General features: G+C 36.4%; 3 protein-coding genes across 3 annotated transcripts; 1 reads left to right on the top strand and 2 right to left on the bottom strand.

Annotated features, from left to right (window-relative positions):
- Positions 1 to 4131, top strand: LOC113731269 (phenylcoumaran benzylic ether reductase POP1-like). The gene is made up of 6 exons (XM_072074619.1): positions 1 to 167; positions 1457 to 1733; positions 1928 to 2062; positions 2818 to 3055; positions 3272 to 3475; positions 3624 to 4131. The coding sequence occupies exons 2-6, from the start codon at positions 1551 to 1553 to the stop codon at positions 3788 to 3790; spliced, it is 927 nt and encodes a 308-aa protein (XP_071930720.1). The 5' UTR covers positions 1 to 167; positions 1457 to 1550; the 3' UTR covers positions 3791 to 4131.
- A 31-nt stretch (positions 4132 to 4162) lies between these two features.
- LOC113731268 (adoMet-dependent rRNA methyltransferase spb1-like) lies at positions 4163 to 10676 on the bottom strand. The gene is made up of 11 exons (XM_027256431.2): positions 10040 to 10676; positions 9916 to 9963; positions 9661 to 9816; positions 9528 to 9574; positions 8846 to 9002; positions 8669 to 8730; positions 8259 to 8445; positions 7330 to 7419; positions 6694 to 6836; positions 6487 to 6607; positions 4163 to 5500 (listed from the first exon to the last, which is right to left on the bottom strand). The coding sequence occupies exons 1-11, from the start codon at positions 10511 to 10513 to the stop codon at positions 4508 to 4510; spliced, it is 2478 nt and encodes an 825-aa protein (XP_027112232.2). The 5' UTR covers positions 10514 to 10676; the 3' UTR covers positions 4163 to 4507.
- A 3290-nt stretch (positions 10677 to 13966) lies between these two features.
- On the bottom strand, positions 13967 to 18105 carry LOC113726295 (protein RER1A). Its single transcript, XM_027249931.2, has 4 exons — positions 17872 to 18105; positions 16189 to 16561; positions 14566 to 14746; positions 13967 to 14425 (listed from the first exon to the last, which is right to left on the bottom strand). Exons 2-4 carry the CDS (start codon positions 16539 to 16541, stop codon positions 14375 to 14377), a joined length of 585 nt encoding a protein of 194 aa, XP_027105732.2. The 5' UTR covers positions 16542 to 16561; positions 17872 to 18105; the 3' UTR covers positions 13967 to 14374.
- Between the last annotated feature and the right edge of the window lie 2458 nt (positions 18106 to 20563).

The following is a 20563-nucleotide window of genomic DNA, read 5'->3' as shown; positions in this document are numbered from 1 at the left end:
GTTTCCAAGTATCCAACATTCTTGAGGTCGTCTTGGTGAGCTAACTTTGGGCAAGGCTTATCCTATCGCGAACTGGGAAATAGCTTTTCACAAGCACACTGGGGGAATTTCACGCTGATTGATGCCCAATTATGCGTGTTAAGATTCTGGAAATGCGTTAGAGGGAGGTACACAAGCCATTTTCTGATCCTTAGTTGGACAATTTTTCCTTTTGACTTTCAAATTTTTTATTTCATCAAAAAAATGTCTGAGAAGAGCTATAATTTTATATTTTCTTCATAAGTTTGTACAGAGGATGACATGTTTTTTTCCAATTTTTTATGAACTAAGAATCATACGTACGTACGTATTGTTCAAACGTCAGTACCGACTCCTTTGGTCTAGAAGTGGGATCTTCTCCTTCTAAATTGTTAAAAAAAAAAAAAAAAAAAAAAGTTATTCAATTATTTAAAATTACATTACTAAAAATTTTTTTGCCAAAAAGATCATCAAATTGGTTAAAGTGTATCTTTTTGTGGTCATTTTCTCGAATTCTAGTGTTAAAATAGTCAAAAATGCAAGCATATGATCAATATGCTTAGATTTTCAACAACAAAAATATTTTACAATCTTTGGCACGCATTGAGAAAAAGTTAAGAATCTTCTTAGTTTTCAAACTTTATCAATTCTTTCTAGATTACGAATTTAATCATTAACAGGGCCTAAAAATTTTGGTTAAGATCTAGAGAAAATTAGTGAAATTCGAAAAATCAAAAGATTCTTAATCTTTTTTAAATATGCATAAAGGGTTGTGAGACATTTTTGTCCCTGAAAACTCAAGCGTATTGCTCACATGGATGCATTTTTGGCTATCATGGAATTTAATGAAATGGCCAAAAAACAACTACACTTTTACAAGTTCAATGACCCTTTTAAATCAATGGAAAAGTTTGATTCCCAAATGGTGCAATTTTAAATAGTTGATTGACTTTTTTTTTTTTTTTTGGCCGTTTACTCTTACCAATTTCTTGCTATACGTGGTTTTCTTGTTTGCTTTTATGACACTCCAAAAAAGATAAAAACGATCATTTTATATTTAAACTATTATTATATCATTGTGCTCCTAATCTCTCAACACATAACAAGAAAAAAAATTTTAAGGCAAACAATATGGTATGGTCACTACATATTTCATATCTATTAAATGATTTTACATTAAATCACCTACTCAGCTTTAATTGCTACTCTTTAGGTGGTTACATTAGCTTTCATAGTTTCATTTTAAATTTCAACGTGGAACCCTACATTTTAGAACTTAATTGTGTGATTTGCAAATTTAAAATAGCTTGTGGAATATGTAGTACACTTTAGAAGTTGATTGAGTGATTTGTAAATTAAATTTGTTTTGTGCCAAAAGTAGAAGATGCGAATCCAATGGCCAGATAGGTTTTTAAATTCATTTTGCCGACATTTGCAGGCATAATTTATTTTGCCGACTCGCTCAGCTAATTCTCTCCGCTACAACCGGGCTACGTATTATTTCATCTTTGACTTCGCCGGAAAATCAAGAAATGGCGGGAAAGAGCAAGATTCTGATAATTGGTGGCACTGGGTACATCGGAAAATTCATAGTGGATACCAGCGCCAAAATGGGTCATCCGACCTTTGCTCTAATCAGAGAATCCACCCTCTCTAATCCTTCCAAGTCCCAAATCGTCCAGAACTTCAGGAACTCCGGCGTCACTCTACTCTATGTTTGTATTATTATAGTTATTAACGTGCACTTAAGTTTTCAGCCATTTCTTTACCAATTTAGTCTATACACTAACAAAATCCTATGCGCATTTAATTTAAGGTCGCTAAACAATCAAGTAAGTGTAATATAAATGCTAATGATTTACTTTACTTGTTTCTTTTTGTTTGCCCTTTGCTCCTTGACCGGAGACAGGGAGATATCTATGATCATGCAAGCTTAGTAAACGCCATAAAGCAGGTGGACGTGGTAATCTCTACCGTTAGCCGTGAGCAGTTGGCTGATCAGACCAACATCATTGCTGCTATTAAGGAAGCTGGTAATGTCAAGGTGATTTTCTATTTCACTTAACCTTGTCATCAGGTGGATGTGCTTTATGATCTTTAATTGAGGTTCTCCAATGATGATCAGAGCTACCCTTCGATGCTGCTATAAGATAATTAAGACAGGTGGAGGAACACTGGCCAATGTCATGATCCACTCTAGCCAAGTTTATATAAAACAATTCAACAAATCATGTGCGACAATGAATGTAGCCCGAACTGCAGAAAGCACTAGGAGATGCAGAAATTTTGTTCGAACACTTGCACATTTCTGTCCCAGAGCTTATCAATTGTAATTTGTCAGAAAACATCCAAGTGGAAATAGGAGACAAATATGCTAATATGACAAAAGATAGAAATGAGACATTGCTTATAGGATCTTTGTGTTAGATTTCTAATTTTATGTTTCCTTTTCAAGGCCTATCCTGACGTGAATGGTAGATATTGTTTTGTTATTGTTTTCTTGATTTGATATTTGTGTTGGTTGACTGCCCGAGTCCAAACTCAATCCGTTGATTCATGACAAAATAGGTAAGATTCAGCTATTTGTCTCCTCTTTTATTTGAAGAAAAAGGAAAAAGTGATTATGAGGTTCTTGGTTCTACTCTAAGCCCTTCATTTTCCCTTTGGAGTCTCTCTTGATCCATAAAGGAACCTTTGCCTTGTATTACAGAGCACATACAAGGATAGATGTTTCTATACAGGTCTTTGATGAATTTATATTGTTATTAACGTAGTGCCCAAAACATTTCATTTCCGTAGAGATTTTTCCCTTCCGAGTTTGGGAATGATGCGGACCGTGTCCATCCTGTCCAGCCTGCAAAAACAATGTATGATGCCAAAGTTCGAATTCGCCGCATGGTTGAGGCTGAAGGAATTCCCTTTACTTATGTTGTAAACAATTTTTTCGCTGGTTATTTTCTACGAACACTGTCACAACCCGGTGCTACTGCTCCCCCAAGAGATAAAGTTGTTATCTTCGGGGATGGGAATCCAAAAGGTAAATCACCAGAGCCTCCATATATATATATATGTAACACTGTCATTCCGTGTACTCCTTATCTTTAAAAGTCAAATTTCACAGCACCGTGTGGTCAATGCATGACTCAGGTAGCTTGTTCATTCTGTTATCCTCCGCAATGCTAGATCCACATGAAAATCTTAGGGACGTTCATTTTTGAGTAAGCACATCATCCAGCTTTGTTCTTTAATGCAGCTATTTACTGTAAGGAGGAAGATGTTGCTATCTACACTATCAAAGCTGTTGATGATCCGCAGACCTTGAATAAGGTTCTCTATGTGAGACCACCTCAAAATACTATTTCACTAAACGAGCTTGTATCTTTGTGGGAGAAAAAAATTGGTAAAACACTGGAAAGAACGTATATTTCTGAGGAGCAACTGCTGAGGAATATTCAAGGTCAGAGAATTAGTTTCTATTCTTGGCTCTGGGTATTTCAGAAGCCTAAATGCTGTCATCACTATTATTTTGTAGAACCCTCCTACAGGCAGCACTTAAAAATCTTTCTGCCGACTAGATATCAACCTCTGTTTTATTTTTCTTGCAGAAGCTTCTTTCCCGATGAATGCGATATTGTCAATCTTGCACGCAGCATATGTGAAGGGAGATCATACCAATTTCGAGATAGATAGTTCATTGGGAGCAGAGGCTTCTGAACATTTCCCTGATGTCAAATACGCTACTGTGGATGAGATGCTTGACCAATTAGTCTGAAATTACTTGCTTGTTCCCTGTCCACTGCGACCCCTTCTCGACGCTTTCCAAGCTATGATGATGACCAATTTCACGTGGTAATCTTACCGGACCATTATTCCCTCCAGTTTTAGTAGTCAATCCAATCTAAGAAGCTTGCTATGATAAATCTTGTTTCTTTTTTTAAAATTTTTCTCCAAGTTTGTAATGCTTGCTATGATTAATGCATGATGGCCACAGGTCACAAGGATAGAATTTTTTAAGGCTGTCATAGACGGCCTTCCATTTAAGGCTGGCCTAGAGCCTTGCCTAGTTACTAGTCACCGTGGCGTAATTATTAAATGTAATCATGTGTTAATTCATTGCATTTCATTATATCTGCACCCCAACCTATAAAATAAAAACAGAAGACTCATGTGTTACTGAAGTTGAGACAAGTTCGACCAATTTCGTTCGCAGCAGTTTCTTTTTCAAGACATCATTGTAATTAGCAACAATTACTCGGAAACTGCACGAACGTCTGCTGCCACTATAATTTAGCCTTCCTAGCATCTCACTAGTGAAATTGAAGCGCTCAGGCTCCATCCTACTGCTAATTCCATAGCCAGAACCTGGGCACAGGTTAAAGGCCTCAAAAATCAAATAAAACGCGAGGAAACAAAACGTCCAAGGCAAAATCTTCGCCGCTCTTTGCTGTACTCAAACAATTAATCAGGTGTGCCCTAAAACACCTCCCTCCTATCTACTCTCTTTTCTACCAACCTTTCCTCGTTTACCAGCAGACCCTTTACCTTTCTGTATTCCCTTCTTCCCTTTGCCCTGCTTGCTCATTCCATGTGACCTCCCGTCCTTTTTCATTCGTCTATCAACAAGGACTTTACCTTTACCAGCCTTAACTTGAACCCCTTTCTTAGATACCACATATTCCTTCTTAGGTCTTTTAGGTGTTGCCTTACTGTAAAGTTGTTCTATCATTTTTCTCTTTGAACGATCAGAGATGTCTGCCTGGTCGGATATAGAGTTTGCCTTCTTCCTGACTTTCTCCAACTTCCTAAATGTAGCACGTTTCTTTCGGGCCTTGGCCTCTGCAACTTTCTTTGCAGGTCGAGCATCAATTTCCTTGAATTGAGCTCTCATTGCAGCAACCTCTTCTTTTGTGACAGGTTTGATTGGCTGGTAGTGCTTCTTTTCTTCATCAACAAACCACTTTGGCAACCCAACATCATGAAACATGTATTTGTTGTATGCATCATCAAGTATTTCTTCCCTCTGCTTCTTTCTCAGCATCTTTTTGGCATAAGCCAATATCTCAGCTTTTGTTTCTATCTCATCTTCATCCGAGTCATCTGATGATGATGAGTCACTCGAATCTGTTGCTGGAGCAGGAACTATTTCAAAATCTTCATTTGACTTGGAAACTTGGGCATGCTGCAAAGTGCTTGCTGCTTTCTTTTCAGGACCCCTGAGCTGTTCTTTAAGTCCATCATCCGCTTTCCTCTTTAGAGATTCTCCAGGACCATCGAGCTGCATTTCATCATCACTGTCAACCATCCCCAAATCTTCCTCCTCATCATCCCTTGCAAAAACATCTTGACTAAACCACTTCGCTGCAATCTCTTCCTGGGTTGGCATGTCCTCCACAAGTGGGACAACAAGAGGGTTTACTTCCCGAACTCCACGATCATTATCCGAGTCTTGGTCGGAATGAATTGCATCATCATCATTGCCGTCCTATCCAAACAGGGAATAATATATCCATAAATGAACAGTGAAAGAGGTGATTTCATCATAAGCAACTACAGAATGAAATCAAAGATGGATTTCATGCAGATTCACATAAGAGGCCGAATACAACTATGCAAACTTTAAATAAATGAACAATGACATAATACATGAATGATTAAAAGCAAGAGCTAAACAACTAAAAAAATTATTCACGCTCCTGTTCTTTACTTTCCTGCATCCCCCATCCCAAACACAACAGTTCCCTGCCATGTGTGGCTCCGAGACATCTCATATAAGATGAGTGATACAATTGATTATCACAACGTAATGACAAATTACACTAATGATCCACAACTTTCATCTGTTAACACTGAAAAAGAGACAACTTTGTGGTCACAAAGGCGCCAACAATACCTTACGTTTCAGATTTCGGAATGACTGACAATATGGCTGTGATAGGTAAATTGAGCTACAACTCAAGTGCTCAGAGAAATACAAGAACCACTTATACAAAAGTTCAATTCCAGTTAGAAAGCCAAAAGTATTTCTGAGAAAATCGGCCCAAGAGCTTGACCTGTCAAAATACTGTTCAAGAAATTGAAAGCATATTTGTTACTTTCGATGTTTTGAAAAACCAATAGCAATTTTCAGAAGCACCTCAGAGCTGCTTTTTAGAATCAATTTTTCTTGACCTCAAAACAAGACAATGGTAAAGAGCACAACCAAACTATCAGAACATCCACAATTGCTTCAACAATAGAGAACTAAAATCAGTTGATTTAAGCAACCAATTAAATGCACCGACCAACTTCTAATCAAATGAGTGTATTCCTTTCCAGTAATACAAAACAAGGATTCCAACAGAACAGAAGACACACAAGAACAAGGGAAAAAGTCGTGCAACAGACACCTGTTAGATAAACACTGATGGAGCAAAGCTCTGGCATTCAAATTAGAGAAAAATAGTAGAAAATTCAAAAAGAAGTCCATACTTCAAAAAGTTGATCATCTTGATTCTGTTTTGCCCGCTTTCTCTGTTTCGCTTTTCCTTCCTTTTTCACGACAAACTGTTCATAAGCTTCATCAAGTAATTGTTCCACTTGCTCGTCATATCTACAAATAGACTTGATCATTCAGGTAAATGCTTATGCAAAAACCAACAGATATAAACTCGTATCAAGAAAAGAGATGAAAAGTACCGCCTCCGTTCTTCATCAGAATCTGCATCACTAGATGTACCATCATAAGCTTCATCATGGCTTTCTTCATTGTCACTCGTTCCTGCCTCACCAGCTTCATCATCATACTCATTGTTATCAACAGCAACTAGATCTTTCTTTCCCTGAATGTCAACAAACAAATGGCATCAGGTAAAATGACTGAACAAGAACAGCTCATCCACAACTGCATAACCAAACTGCACCACAAGTATACGGACAAGAAAAGTAATTGAAATGACAAAATAACATAGTCTGGAAGAAACTAATCATCATACAAATAAAAGAACCACATTTGATTGAGAAATACAGCCAAAGCTTCATTTTCATCTGAAGCCAATTTTTACAATGCAGCACCTTGCTAAGCTCCAGTATCCTATAGACATCATTTCCCAGGCACAAGTCATGACTAGAGACCAAGCAGTTAAGACTAATTAAGCATACGTAAACAGACAGTTCCCGAGATGTCAAGCGAAACATCAAAACACTAATAATCAGATATATCATATATAACCATCCACAAATGAATTACCCAGGAAAAAAATCCAGAAATGAATCAATTTACTTGTGTTGCTTGAAAGTGGTAACTAATTAAATGGGAAAAAACCAAGAAGATACCTTAATCGAAGATAAAGAAAACAGCTCCTGATCAGTATAGCCATCCACTGTTGCATCTACTTGCATTCCTAGAGCCTTTCGTGCTTTGTCCTGCAGTTGCAAGCATCAAGTGAAGTAAATATCATAGAAAAACACCACCTTTCCAGCTCATATTGAGAATCATTAAGTACAAAAAAAGGGGGAAAAGGGGTAAAGTATGAGATAACAGGAGAGGTCGAAATGAATTATCGGTAAGGCCCAAAAAATTTCTATTCAAGGACATGCTACAACAGCAAGACCAAACAGGTGTCCAAAAAAAAAGCATGAAGAGAACAAATATAGACACTGACTAGCACAGGCCTCAACATATTTACAAACTAGAATATGGATGACAGCAAGTGCGCAGAAGAAGATTTTCAGCTGTCACGATCTAAGTAATTTCATCCTCAAGAAATTCCATGACTTCAACATACTTCAAACTCCAGCAATCAAGATATTTTGCTAGTTCTGTTCCAAGCTTCCATTGTTCTATTTCCCCTAGATTAGTGAAATCTTGTCTCCAGCAATCAAGATATTATTCTACTTTGCCTAGATTAAAGGCAGTGAAAGAAAAACTTCCCCCACCACTGCCCTATTGAACCCCCACGGGACAGGTGTCTGCACATTCCCATCTCTATGGCCACCGTCATTTTGGAAACTTTCTACCCTCATCTTCCACATACAACATAGATCTTTACTTCATGAAACATTTATACCATCAACACCGCCGGTTTTTTCCTTCTTAAATTATCCAATTGATGTTCATAGCACAAGTTTGTCCTTAGTCTTTTTTTCCCCAGTAGGATAATTTGTCTCTCAAAATGCCTATCATTTTTAACTGTTGAATTACATTTAACATGCATTTTCACAAATATGGGAGAAAACAAGGTGGAAAGAAATCAGTAGTTGACCTTGGCTCTCCTCTTTGCCAGAAGTTTTTTTGCTCTTTTTTTCTTCCGCTCCATGGCATATGTCAACTCCTCCATTTCAGTAAGAACTTTCTGATCTTCATCCTCTTCCATCTCATCTCCAGTTTCTTTGGATGCAGTAGTAGACTTTTGTGAAGGAGACAATGCCTTTCTTATATGCATACGCCATCTATATGTGAAATCAAAATGGAGGAAATGAAATTAAGTGAATGAGCAGATTTAACAGTGTAACGTCTAGTATGCATGCATTATGCTGCCAATAATCAAGAGAAAAAGTGAATGGGTGGATTTGAGAATGTAACAACTACACATTCCAATGAAAAAATGTCCAGTAACTGAAGCATATCTAAGGTAGCTAATTTGACAACACTGGGAAGCAAAGTAATGCTTACTTTAACAGGTGCTTGAAGTCTTGCTTCCCTAGAACACGTAAGTCATCACACAATGCCTTAACCTGGCCCATCATCAATTGAAGCAAAGGCAATGAAATTAAGTGGAAGACCTCCAGTTAAAGAAAAAGGAGAATCAAATTGCTAATGCAAGAAGAAAATAACAGAAGAAACTTGTACCTCCTCAGTGGTCATATTGTGATCCTTTATTGGCAAAGAGGCAGGGTCCTCAAAAGTTATGGTAGTAACTGAACCAAGGATCTCGAGAGGAGCCTCAGACCAAATAAAATCCGCAGCTGATGATACTTTCCTCAATGTTGTGTCCCCATCTTCATAGCTGCACAACAAAACTTCCTCAGAGATGAATATAAAATTCCTTTAGCCTCATGTAATTGAAATGCATTTTGAATCAAAACTTGAGAAACTTCAAGGCAAAATCATGAAACAAAATACAAATGCAAAGACTTCCACTACCATGTACTTTAGCAAGAAAATTTAAAGAAAAAGAATAATCAAATGTATGAATTCTTGTCATTATGTGTATCAAATTGGTGTTCATCATACGCTTGTTTTGGTGCTTTATCAACAAAACCGGAAAGATGATTGCCTTTCAGGTTTCAGTTGAAGTGACCTTTCCAAACCCAATGGACACACTGAGTAAAATTTGTTGCTGCTGCCTCATGGTTGTAACCTTAAAATATTCTCACAATGCATATTTTTAAGAGCATAGCAATTGAAAAGCATGGAAATGTAGGGTTGTCTAGTCTAATGGAAGTAGTGGGTCAAATTTCACTCTGTTGCAGACAAAGTTATCACCAATTTCATCAAATAATGAGAGTTGAGGTGAGAAAAGTGCTTTTACCCATCGCGATGTCTCTTTTGCTTTGTTCCCCTAAGTACATCGACAACCTACATCAACACCACAGAGAAAATCTGAATCTATAACCATATCATATCAAACCAGAAGCATCTCCATGGTCAAGAAATCAAATTACCTTAGGCGGATCTTTGCCTCTTTCAAAAAGATGCTTTACATCAAGAAGACGAGGATCAATCTTAGCAGGAGCCTTATACCTAAATCCTAAAACATAAATTTCTGCAGATGCTGAACGACTAGCCAGAGGCTTATCCACCTCAACTTTCTCAAAAAGCTGCCCAAACATTCCAAAATGAAAAGAACGATTTATCCACAGTCCGAGGGGGAAAAAATGGAAAAACTTACAGAACAAACAAAGGATGAAAACTCCAACCTGCTTAAGACAATAAACAACAGCACTGTAATCTTGAGACCTGAAAACCTACAAAAGCAGAACAATTGTTCATTTAACATAAATTCATCAAAAATCATAGAAAAATTGCTTTGCATTTTAATACCTTGGTGACAAATGTTCCTTTAGGAGCTAAAAGCTCAGCGGCGAGCTTAACAGAGTCAATAACCAAAGCATTCTGACCAGTAGCTTCCTTGGCCCAAGCACCACCAACGTTGGGCGAACCATCGTGAAGCACCAAATCAAACGCCTTACAGCCGTTCTCGGCCATTAGATTCTTAACGGCAGCTCTACACTTGGGAGTAGTGATGTCCTCCTGAATTGCAATTGCGCCACGGATAGGGCGGATGGGGTCGAGGTCGACGCCGATAACGAAGCTGCCGACAGGGACACGTTCGACTGCAACTTGCATCCAACCTCCAGGAGCGGCACAGAGGTCTAGAACAGAACGAGCTGAGCGGAGGAAGCCGAATTTGGAGTCGAGCTGAACTAATTTCCATGCGGCTCGGGATCTGTAGCCGTGTTCTTTGGCTAAGTGATAGTATTTGTCCAAACGATGCTTTCCTTTTACTTTCCCCATTTCTGTATCTCGCTTCTGGAGTTAGGGTTTTATGGCTGGAGGAGAAGCGGAACTTTCAGAATGAGTTAGTTTGTGATTATCTTATTAGGGTTTTAGTGAGGGACATCTGGACAAGGTTGAACCAGTTAGGCAGAGTGCTTTGGGAAATTTACAACATCGGCTGGTTTATATAGACTCCCTCTTTTTTTTTATAACTTACGTTTAACGTTTTACACACCAATTAAGAAAAGTTTTTCATTGCTTAAATCTGTACACTATTTTCCTTTTATACCCTCATTAATTATCCAATTCGCCCATATTTTCTCTCACTAGAATACTAAATGGTACTGTTTCATTATTAGGTCAAAAGCAATGCAAACTAACTCCCACCAAGCAACAATTACTAGGAGTAATAATTAAGAACCATGTATTGAAAAAGAGAGATAAAAAGGTAAAATTATGAAAAAATAATTAATACTGTATGGAGATAATAAAATGACAGATAAAAATACATTAGAGCAAATTTCTTAAACGTCAGTTATAAAAAGAGGGAGGAAGTATATAATAATAATACCCTATATACCTTGGCTGCAATGCTTAATGCTAAATGTTTCACAAACTTGGGTTGGTGGCCCAAATTTTATCATATTTTCATTATGTATTTAATGTTTGAGTGGATGAAATGATGTCACAATTTTTGAATCATTGGATTAAATCTATCCAAATTTTTATTGTTTCAGAATTATTTCACGTCTTGATAATCTGTCCCTATAATGGTTATGGAAAAAATTTTCTCCTAATTTTGTTGAAATTTTACACAATCAAATAAACGATTCCATTCACTCTTTGGTCCAATGGCCATTTGGTCAAAGACCAGCCACTGGTTATTTGATCCAGTGGTCATCACCATCTTTGGATTTTGGTGATGTTGAAGGTCAGAGGTTCAATCCCTACCTCCCACAAACTTGTCACTTTATGTGGCTGGTCTTCTGCCCCACGGAATAACTTGAGCGGTCTGTTTTCCCTCCATAGGGTATGACGATCTTCTTGACTTGTCCAAGGTTCGAATCCCGTTGTTAACGTGCTCGGTGTGGAGTGGGGCCTCCTCTTTTGGACCGCAGGGGATTAGTCGAGTCCCGTAAGAATTGATCCGGACACCCCTATATTAATATAATAAAAAATAAATAAACGATTCCATTCATGGAACTCCGTTTGCACAGGTAACTGCTCTTGAAGTTTGTATTTGCCTTTGGTCTTGTCATGTACTTGACTGATGATCAAAACATCCAAAATGTTGATTAATTAATTAATACTCCCTCCGTCCCATTGTTATTGTCATAGTTCACCTTTTTTCATGTCCCAAAATTTGAGTCACACTACAATTTTTTTCTCTAACATTCCATTTGTAGCCTCAAAAGAGACATTGATAAAATAAAAAACAAGTATGATGGAACCCACAAAAGCAATAAATAGACATCTAAAAAAAAGGTGCATGGACAGCACCAAAAATTTTGATGGCCATAAATAGGCGTGTGCTTGACAACAGCATGAAAAAGAGTTTACATTTTACATGGACCCACAGATTCTTTTCACATCACCATTGACAGCAATTAAGATTTGATATCGATCAAAGGGGCACGATTGGAAAAAAATGTCTCACATTCAAATTGATTGAACTGTGCATAATAAGTTAGAATCCCCAAAAACGTCCCTTATTTTGGGATGGAGGGAGTATTAACTTGCCATTACGTCAAAACACCGGTTGCATTTAGATCGGAAGTTTATTAAAAAATTAGTTTTTTTTTCTTCAACAAAATCTACAATAACCTCAAAGAAAAACCCAAAAATAAACACACCAACACCACATAATCACCTCTTTCTCCTCCTCCTACACCACCAGAAAGTTGGCGAGCCAAAATTCATTCGGTTAATGTTACACGGGCTCACGGATTTTTTTTTTTTGGTCCTATAATAAAAATTTTAAAGCAGGGAATTTCTGCAGCGTTCATAATTTCTAAAAAGTAAGTATGCGTTTGATAAAACTGAAATTTGAATTCTAAAATCTGAAGTCTAAATCTATTAAATTATTGAATTGAGAAATATTAAATTTGATACATTTTAGTGTATATCACATTCAATACCATTAAAATGTATATCACATTCAATACGATTTTAGTGTATATCACATTAAATTAATTTTGGAAGCAAGTTTTACCTAAAAAATTCAATATCATTTAATTAATTCAAATGTTCTATTTTTTGGTTATCAAATGCATTGAAACATGAAAAGATTTGAATCCATTAATTTTAAATGTTGAATTGAATTATCAAACGGGCTTACCCCAAACTTCCCAGTTCAAGAATTGTAAAGAGTGAAATGTAATCCTGGAAACCATATAAGTTAAATGTGATACCCAAACAAACAAATAGGATCAAATTACTCGAAAAACTACTAAACTTTTCGAATAGTAGAGTTTTGACAACTTAACTTTTATGAGTACGTGTTTACTCACTAAACTATTAAAAGTGTAAATTTTAAACCATTTAATATATTTTCACCGTTAAGTGTGCCAAATCTAAGGGTCACACTAGTCATAAAACAACCAAATTTAACAGACTTAACAGTGGAACCAATAGAACAGTCCAAAATTTACACTTTTGATAATTTAGTGACTAAATACATACTCCTAAAAATTGAGTGACCAAAACAGTGTGTTTGGATAGAGTATTATTTAAAATATTATTTAGAACAATTACTGTAGCATTTTTTTGTAATGTGGTATATGTGAGATAAAAGATAATTGTAAATATTAAAAAATGGATTAAGAAATATGTTTATGATACAAGCGAAATATTATATGAAATAATTCAGCAATCTAAACACACTATAATTATTTGAAAATTTTAGTGCCTACCCGAATAATTTGCTCAACAAAGAAAACAAGAATGGGAATTGAGTTCGTAAATTCTCTTTCGAATTTTGATTGAAACTAGCTGTTCAGGAAGCCAAACCGTGAACTGAGGAGTAGCTACAAAGCTACTGCTCTTAGCAAAACAGACCAGTTCAACCCAAAATAGGCAACATGGAACACTCCACTCGATAGCTCTTATTACAAACTCATTAGCATCCTCAAATCGACGGTTTCATATTAACTAACGGATCTTAAAATTTCTGTCACGAAGCTTTGACAGGGTGCTAGATGTGGAAGAGAGAATAGATGTCGTAGGGTTACGACGAATAGCAAGAGGAAGCTACGATGGAAATCGGGTAAAAGAAAGACTATAATAGAAGTGAAGGAATTTTATGCTGCGATAAAATAGAGAACACCCTTCCCCCTTTGCTGGAGACATCTGTCTTCTCCTTGTTCTGTAGAGACACAAAATCTTGCCAAGTTTCACCTTTTCATTCATCTAGAGCGCTCAGACAAAAGCCAGAATATGAAGTTTTCTGAATAATAAATACTGCAATGCGACTACAAATAACAACATATCAATCACTACGCTAAGCAGATGATACTTTCAGTCGGTACAAAATCACTTGGTTTTACACCCCCATGCCAGTACAAAAAGCACAGCTAATTAACTTTAAGCAGAAGATTGCTCCATTGGACCAAAATGAAAGGGCGCAAGAAACATTATGGCTGCTAATATCATCAAGTAACCAGGCAGAAATAAAATCTACATTTTCAAATTCATGTCCAATTTTTAATGTCAATACAAATCGCATTTAGTAAAATATCAGTACCAATCTTCCTTTTTTTTCTTTTTTTTTTTTTGGTCCTTCTCCTTCTTGTACTTTTTCTCCTTTACTGCCTCCCTCCTAGTCCTGCAGATTCCTTCTCTGTAAAATCCACTAACCCGTAGCAGAGGAACCAGACAACTTCAGTCAGCCCGGGGACTACTGCCACTAACAGGTTTCTTTCCCGTGTATTTCTGAGATACAAAAACCACAACCAATTTGGGTATTAATACAAGAAAGCCCAAAATCTATCAGCAGAAGACAAGTTTCTCTAATTTGGATTTTTCAGATAAATGCAATAAAGATGTTATTTAGATAAAAAGATACAAATCACCTGCTTCCCGATGTTAAATGGGATGTATTTGTATTTTATCATGTGCATGATTTGGCGCTTCATCGTCAGGACAAAAAGTACAAGCCAGTAGCACAACAGTATGGGCCAAAAGACAGGGACATCAAATATGGAGAAAAAGGTCATGACAAATGCCACGCAAAAAGCCTTGGTGATTGCATACCTGGCAGCACAAACACACATTGGAAAAGTTAACTCCATGGTTATGTCACAGAAAAAAGTAGTCAACTGATGATTAATAAAACTTCGTACGAATAAAGCCCCTATCTCGATTCACATCAGATGCGCACTATGACCTTATCTGTACATTATCATAAAATGCATTAAGTTTCCATACAATAGTGAACCATCAACCAGAAATACAGCTTTAAAATGGTATATATGGTCAACTTTTAGCTCTGTATGAAGCATTAAAAGGTTGGGCACGCTCAACCATGTGCCATTTGGCAAGGATTACGTCAGATATAGAAATAGCAAAGACCACTATAGAATGGGAGCAATTAAAACTAAATAAGCTCATAAATGTCAAAAAATAAAGTAAATCTAACTCAGAATCTTTTCATCAATTTGATTCTATATAAACAATCCCCCTTGTGATGAATATATACCAGGTTATCAAACAGGGGTAGGACTAAGTTGCTAGGTTTTAAACATGGTCGATGTGCTCAAATACAAAGAGGATGTAACCATAAAACATGAAGGAACTTATAAACCAGAGGATGAAGAAGGAAAAGATCTATTGGTCAGTATCCACCGCAATATAAAGATCAACAACTGACCATTACGCCAATTGCAGAGACTTATGGTGTCACCAGAACATCTCTAAGCTCCTTATATTCTGGTTGAATAATAGAAAGAAGCTTCTCAATTTCAGTAGGTCACAACAATGACACGTTCTGGGATCAATTGAATTAAATGGAACAATATGAAATAACAATGTGCTTCTAAAAACTCAAGAATACTGCAGTCTGAATTATTAGAACAGTTAGACAAAAATACCTATTGAAGTTTGAATACAACCATCTTTTCAAAGACTGCTTCTTGTATCAAAATGTCTGAAAATAATCTTAGTAAAGTAACATGTATCAAAATATTTTCCAATCAACAAATGATTTAAATCACATGTTAAACACATGAAAAACTACCAGAGAATCATTTCGTAAATAGTCACACAAACACTTTAGCTTGCAACTGTCCAAGTAACTGAAGCTAGCTTTCTTCATTATAACCAAATAAAATATAAGTTACTAGAAACCTTGAAAAAACGATTTTCTAACTGCAAGATCAATAAAAATTGGCAATAGCATCTAACTGATAAAGAAAAAGAGAAGGGGGAAAAATTTAACAACAACAATGTGCAAGTACGATGATAATACACCATTCAAGTCAGCTGAATTAATATCCAGTCATTTGGTTGTCTGTTCAAGAAAGAAAGGAAGTTTTGTATTGTGATTAGAAATACACTAACATTTGATATCTTTCGAAATCATCAACACAATTAAACTTTTGCAAAATGCATTTGCAAACCTTGTAAAGAATCCAAAGCAACAAACCCTTGGAAAAAATAACAGAGGAAATTAATCCAATTAATGAAAGGAAAAGTACCAGAACTTAAACTCTGGAAGACGGCGAATAAATGGCTTGAACTCATCAGAACCCTTTGTTGGTAACAAAGGCCCATCAGAAGGCTCCATCTCGGGGTCAACAAGGGGTGACAAAAATCCTATGAGCAAATTCAGGATATAGATTCCCAAACCATAGGTAACAATGTAGAAGCCTTGAACGTAATAAACTCGCAGAGCATAAAGAACTAATAGAACACAAGTTCCAATCCATCTATAAACTGCATGCGGAGTAGATTTGTCCAGGTAATACTGGAAAAGTTTCCATACTTCATGACCCCTTTGATTCAGCGATGCAGCTGCACCTGAGACACCATCGCCTCCAACACCCTCCATGATTATTCACCTTTGTGATCCTACAAATCCAACAGAAGATGCCAAAGAGGTCAACCAGCTATAGTTCCAAAAAAGAATGAACCTTCGCAATCCCAGGCCTCCAAATGCCCACGTGTTACCCACATATGCACATACTCTAACCATCACATACACACATCATTAAGCATGTTTCCAATCCTCATAGCAAACAGATAGAAAGGATGTCAGACTTGTTAAAAACACAAAAACAAAAAACTGGATGCCTTAAAAACACAAAAACAAAACCTAGATACCTTAAAAACTGTCATTCCAAAGTGACTTGTCCCATTTCCCACAATTATAAATGTGTATTTAATTTAAGCATCTATTCCTGCACGTGCATCATGTGTATCAGATGATTCCAAACAATTTTAAATACTTCCTTAATTACATGCATTTATTACCATACACCTAAGCCAAAAGCATTACTCAACCTACAGAAGTCATTAAATTTCTGAACTCCTAGACTGAGACACCATTCTGGATAAGGAAATACATGATCTCACCCCATCCTAGCACTTCATGCAATTTTACTCAGACCTTTCATACATTTAACCGCATTTTCTTATTTGTTTATTTCTCCTTTGATGAAATGTGCATCCATATAACAGAACCTAATGCACAAAAGTAAACTTTCCCCAAACAATTATCAGAGATTTCTCATTAATACGTTGCCACAGAAGTATTATTTTCAAAGATTCCTCTTTCCTCACGAAATAAGAAATATTGGCAGAAACTCGACTAGTTTCATTATCAATAAAGTACTCGGAAAAATGCATTGAATCATGAATTTTGAGAGATAAAGCATAAAACTAATTCCAATTAACAAGAAACAGATACATTTTTCATCAACAAAATAATGACTGGAATTAAAAGGGAAATGACAAACAAAGATTCATCCTTGATTTTGCCCACCTTCTACTCCCATTTTTATACAATTAACCAAGCACTTCCAAATAATAACTCTGAAGCAACAGTATAGTCCACCCAAGCCTCCAATGTGGTTTGTAGGTCAAAGGGATAATAGCTTATAAAATTCGAGTCGAGTCAATGACTTTTTCACCGACCACTTATTCCCCGGTCCTCCATCAAATTCATATGATCATAAACATGAACAAAACCCTAATGTAAGAATCGAAGACCAAGTACAAGCAGATCTGGAAGAAACTAATCCCCAAAACCCTAATCGTGAACTAAAAAAGGATCATGACGTATATATAAAAGCATGTTATCACAATAGGAAAGAGTCCGTGCGACAAATTTAGCTACCAAAATCAGGGAAAAATAAAGGGCGGGGGTGGGTGAGTTTTACCTTCGGTGGCCGTAAAACTAGCGAAAATTTGAACAGGCGGCGGACGCGAAATCAAGGAAGGGATCTGTTTGGTGGGGGGCGCAATGGAGCGAGGACCTGATCTTTGGCAGATTTTGTAATTTAATTTTGGCCGTGTTTTAAGAATTTGGATTGGATGTGCTTTGGCTGGCTATATTATCATATGCTTTGGTTACCGGGCGAGTCGGCAGATGGTGAGAAACAAAACTACGAATCACACTACTGTACGTCACCCGACGACGTAGAGAATATGCTTTGCTCGTTGTACATTTTTGTCATTCTTCTTCAGCTGGTTTTTCCCTTTTATTTTTTTTGGGCCATTTTTTTTTTAAACATTTGACTAATTTTTTCCCAGTATTATATATTATGTTCCTACTGTGAAGTGGTGCAATAGTTCGTTCTAAAATTTAAAAAAAAAAAAAAAAAAGTGGTGCAATAGTTAAGAAATATTCTACATCCTTCAATTTAAAAGGTCAAATTCTTTTTTCCCATTAAAGTGTCATCAATGTTTAATTTAAAATAGGCTCAAATTTTTTATTAAGGGCAATAAAAAAAAACTTAGTTTTTAGGGTGTCAATCTAAATTGAGGAGGGAATGTATAAAACTTAGGAGAATAATGTATAAGAAAAAGGAATTTTCTTAAACCTAAGGGGACAATGCAACTAAAATGAGAGAATTTTAAGTAAATGTTGTACATACTAAAAAATCTTAAAATATTTCTAGGTCATTGTATAATTTTATCAAATATGAGGGCTCTAACTCCCATGTGGCCTCGCCCCTTATTGTGTGTGCCAGTAACAGTTTCAAAATTAAAACAAGGCAAAAAAAAATTTTCAATAAAAGTTTGGCAAGCCTTCCTAATATTATTGAGTCATGGCCAGTAAGCAATAGGGCAAATTAACACACAAGTTTGACAAATTATTCGCCAACATGTTTTCACCCAATAAGCTTTTTCGCATTTCCTTTTTCTTTTTCTGTTCATTGTAACTCGCTTCACTTCTCAGTAACCGGCAAATGCCTAGTGGAAAAGCCCCCGCGGCTAGATCACGCGGTCTGTGGCTGCTTCCGGCACTCGCAGGTCGTGGGATCGAACCTCACTTAACGCTTGGGTGCGGTTGGGGTGGCGCTGTACTCCAGGGGGGATTAAGTCGGGCCCACTTTCGAGTATTGACCCGGACACCCTGTGTTGACACCAAAAAAAAAATGCCTAGTGGAAAAGAGAGAGGGGGTCAATAATATAGTTAATTCCACTTTACACCCTTTAATTATATCTAAATTTTTACTTTAATCCTTAAATTTAAAAATGGGACACTTTAATCCCTACATTATAAAATTTATCCCACTTAAATAACATTTATTAAAAAAGTGAGACAAATTTTATGCCAGAGTGATATTCTTTAGGAACTGAATTGGAACAAGTTTTATACATTAGGGATTAAAATATATAAATTATATATTTTAGGAACTTAAGTACAATAAATTTTATAATTTAGGAACTAAAGTGTTCCATTTTGAAGTTTTAAGGATCAAAGTGAGAATTCAAATATAGTAAAATGGTGCAAAGTGGATTTAACGTTAAAAAAATATATTTGAAAATCAAGAAAGTTAAGTACTACTATTAAATAACAAAAAAAAAAAAACTCACGTCAAGCTCGAATTGAGCCATCCCGCCGTAGCAATTAGCAAGTGTTTTGATATTAATAGTTTCACAAATTCATAGTTACAATGCGGGCCAAAAAAAAAAAAGGAAATTGGTGATGAAGTTGGGCAAATATCAGGGCATTTGAGTTGGGATTTTTGTTATGACCCGCCTCAAGGTTTGCGCTGCCAGTTGGTGGGGGTGAGAGTTTGTAAATTGTGATGATGGATGGTCATCAGTTTCGGGCAATACTTATTTGATCGCTCCAAATTTAGGCCCATGATGTTGGAATAGTAATGTTGACAAGTGAAGGCCCAACGCTATCCCCCTGTAGCCTAGTTGGACCTGCGAGTTTGATGTTATCCTACACAAATAGGAAGCCTCTACTTGTCCAAGCTCGCAAGTATCGCAGCCTCTTTTGTTCTAGTATTTTTGAAGAATTTTGAGGTTGTGATTTGTTCCCCACAGAGGAATAAGATGATGACTTTTCCTTGCTAAGAGATTCACCAGCTTCCTTTTGTGTTTTCATATACATCGGATTCAGAACAAATTCAGTTTAAAATAGACAACATTTCAACCACGAGGGTTTAAAATTAATATCATTATGAGACTACAATCATAATTTCAATAGCGCCTTAGTTGAGAATTGAGATATACCGCCATTGTAACTTTGCGACATAATCTATGAGCTAAACAAATATACTTGTCTGCATCGGCGGAACCACCAGAGGACAGGGTGGCGGCCACCCCCCCCCCCCAGTTTTGACATATACCTCATGGCCCCTAGATAATTTTGAAATTTTACATTGAAAGTCTTCTTTCCAAAAATTCAATTCCTTCTCTACCTAATTTTGAACTCATACTTCAATACTTGTGATCTTGCTATTTAGTTAATTTATTTATAAAATTTAACTTGTTATTATCTTTTTTAGCATGACATATTAAGTTATTAAAAATCAATCTATTATGTCAACAAAAATTTCTTTGAATTTTTAAGTTCTTGATCTTTCAACTTTAATATTTAAGTTTTTGGTT

This window comes from Coffea arabica, chromosome 2c (genome assembly GCF_036785885.1).
Source record: "Coffea arabica cultivar ET-39 chromosome 2c, Coffea Arabica ET-39 HiFi, whole genome shotgun sequence".
Taxonomy (NCBI): domain Eukaryota; kingdom Viridiplantae; phylum Streptophyta; class Magnoliopsida; order Gentianales; family Rubiaceae; genus Coffea; species Coffea arabica.
This window is presented reverse-complemented; position numbering and strand designations above follow the sequence as displayed.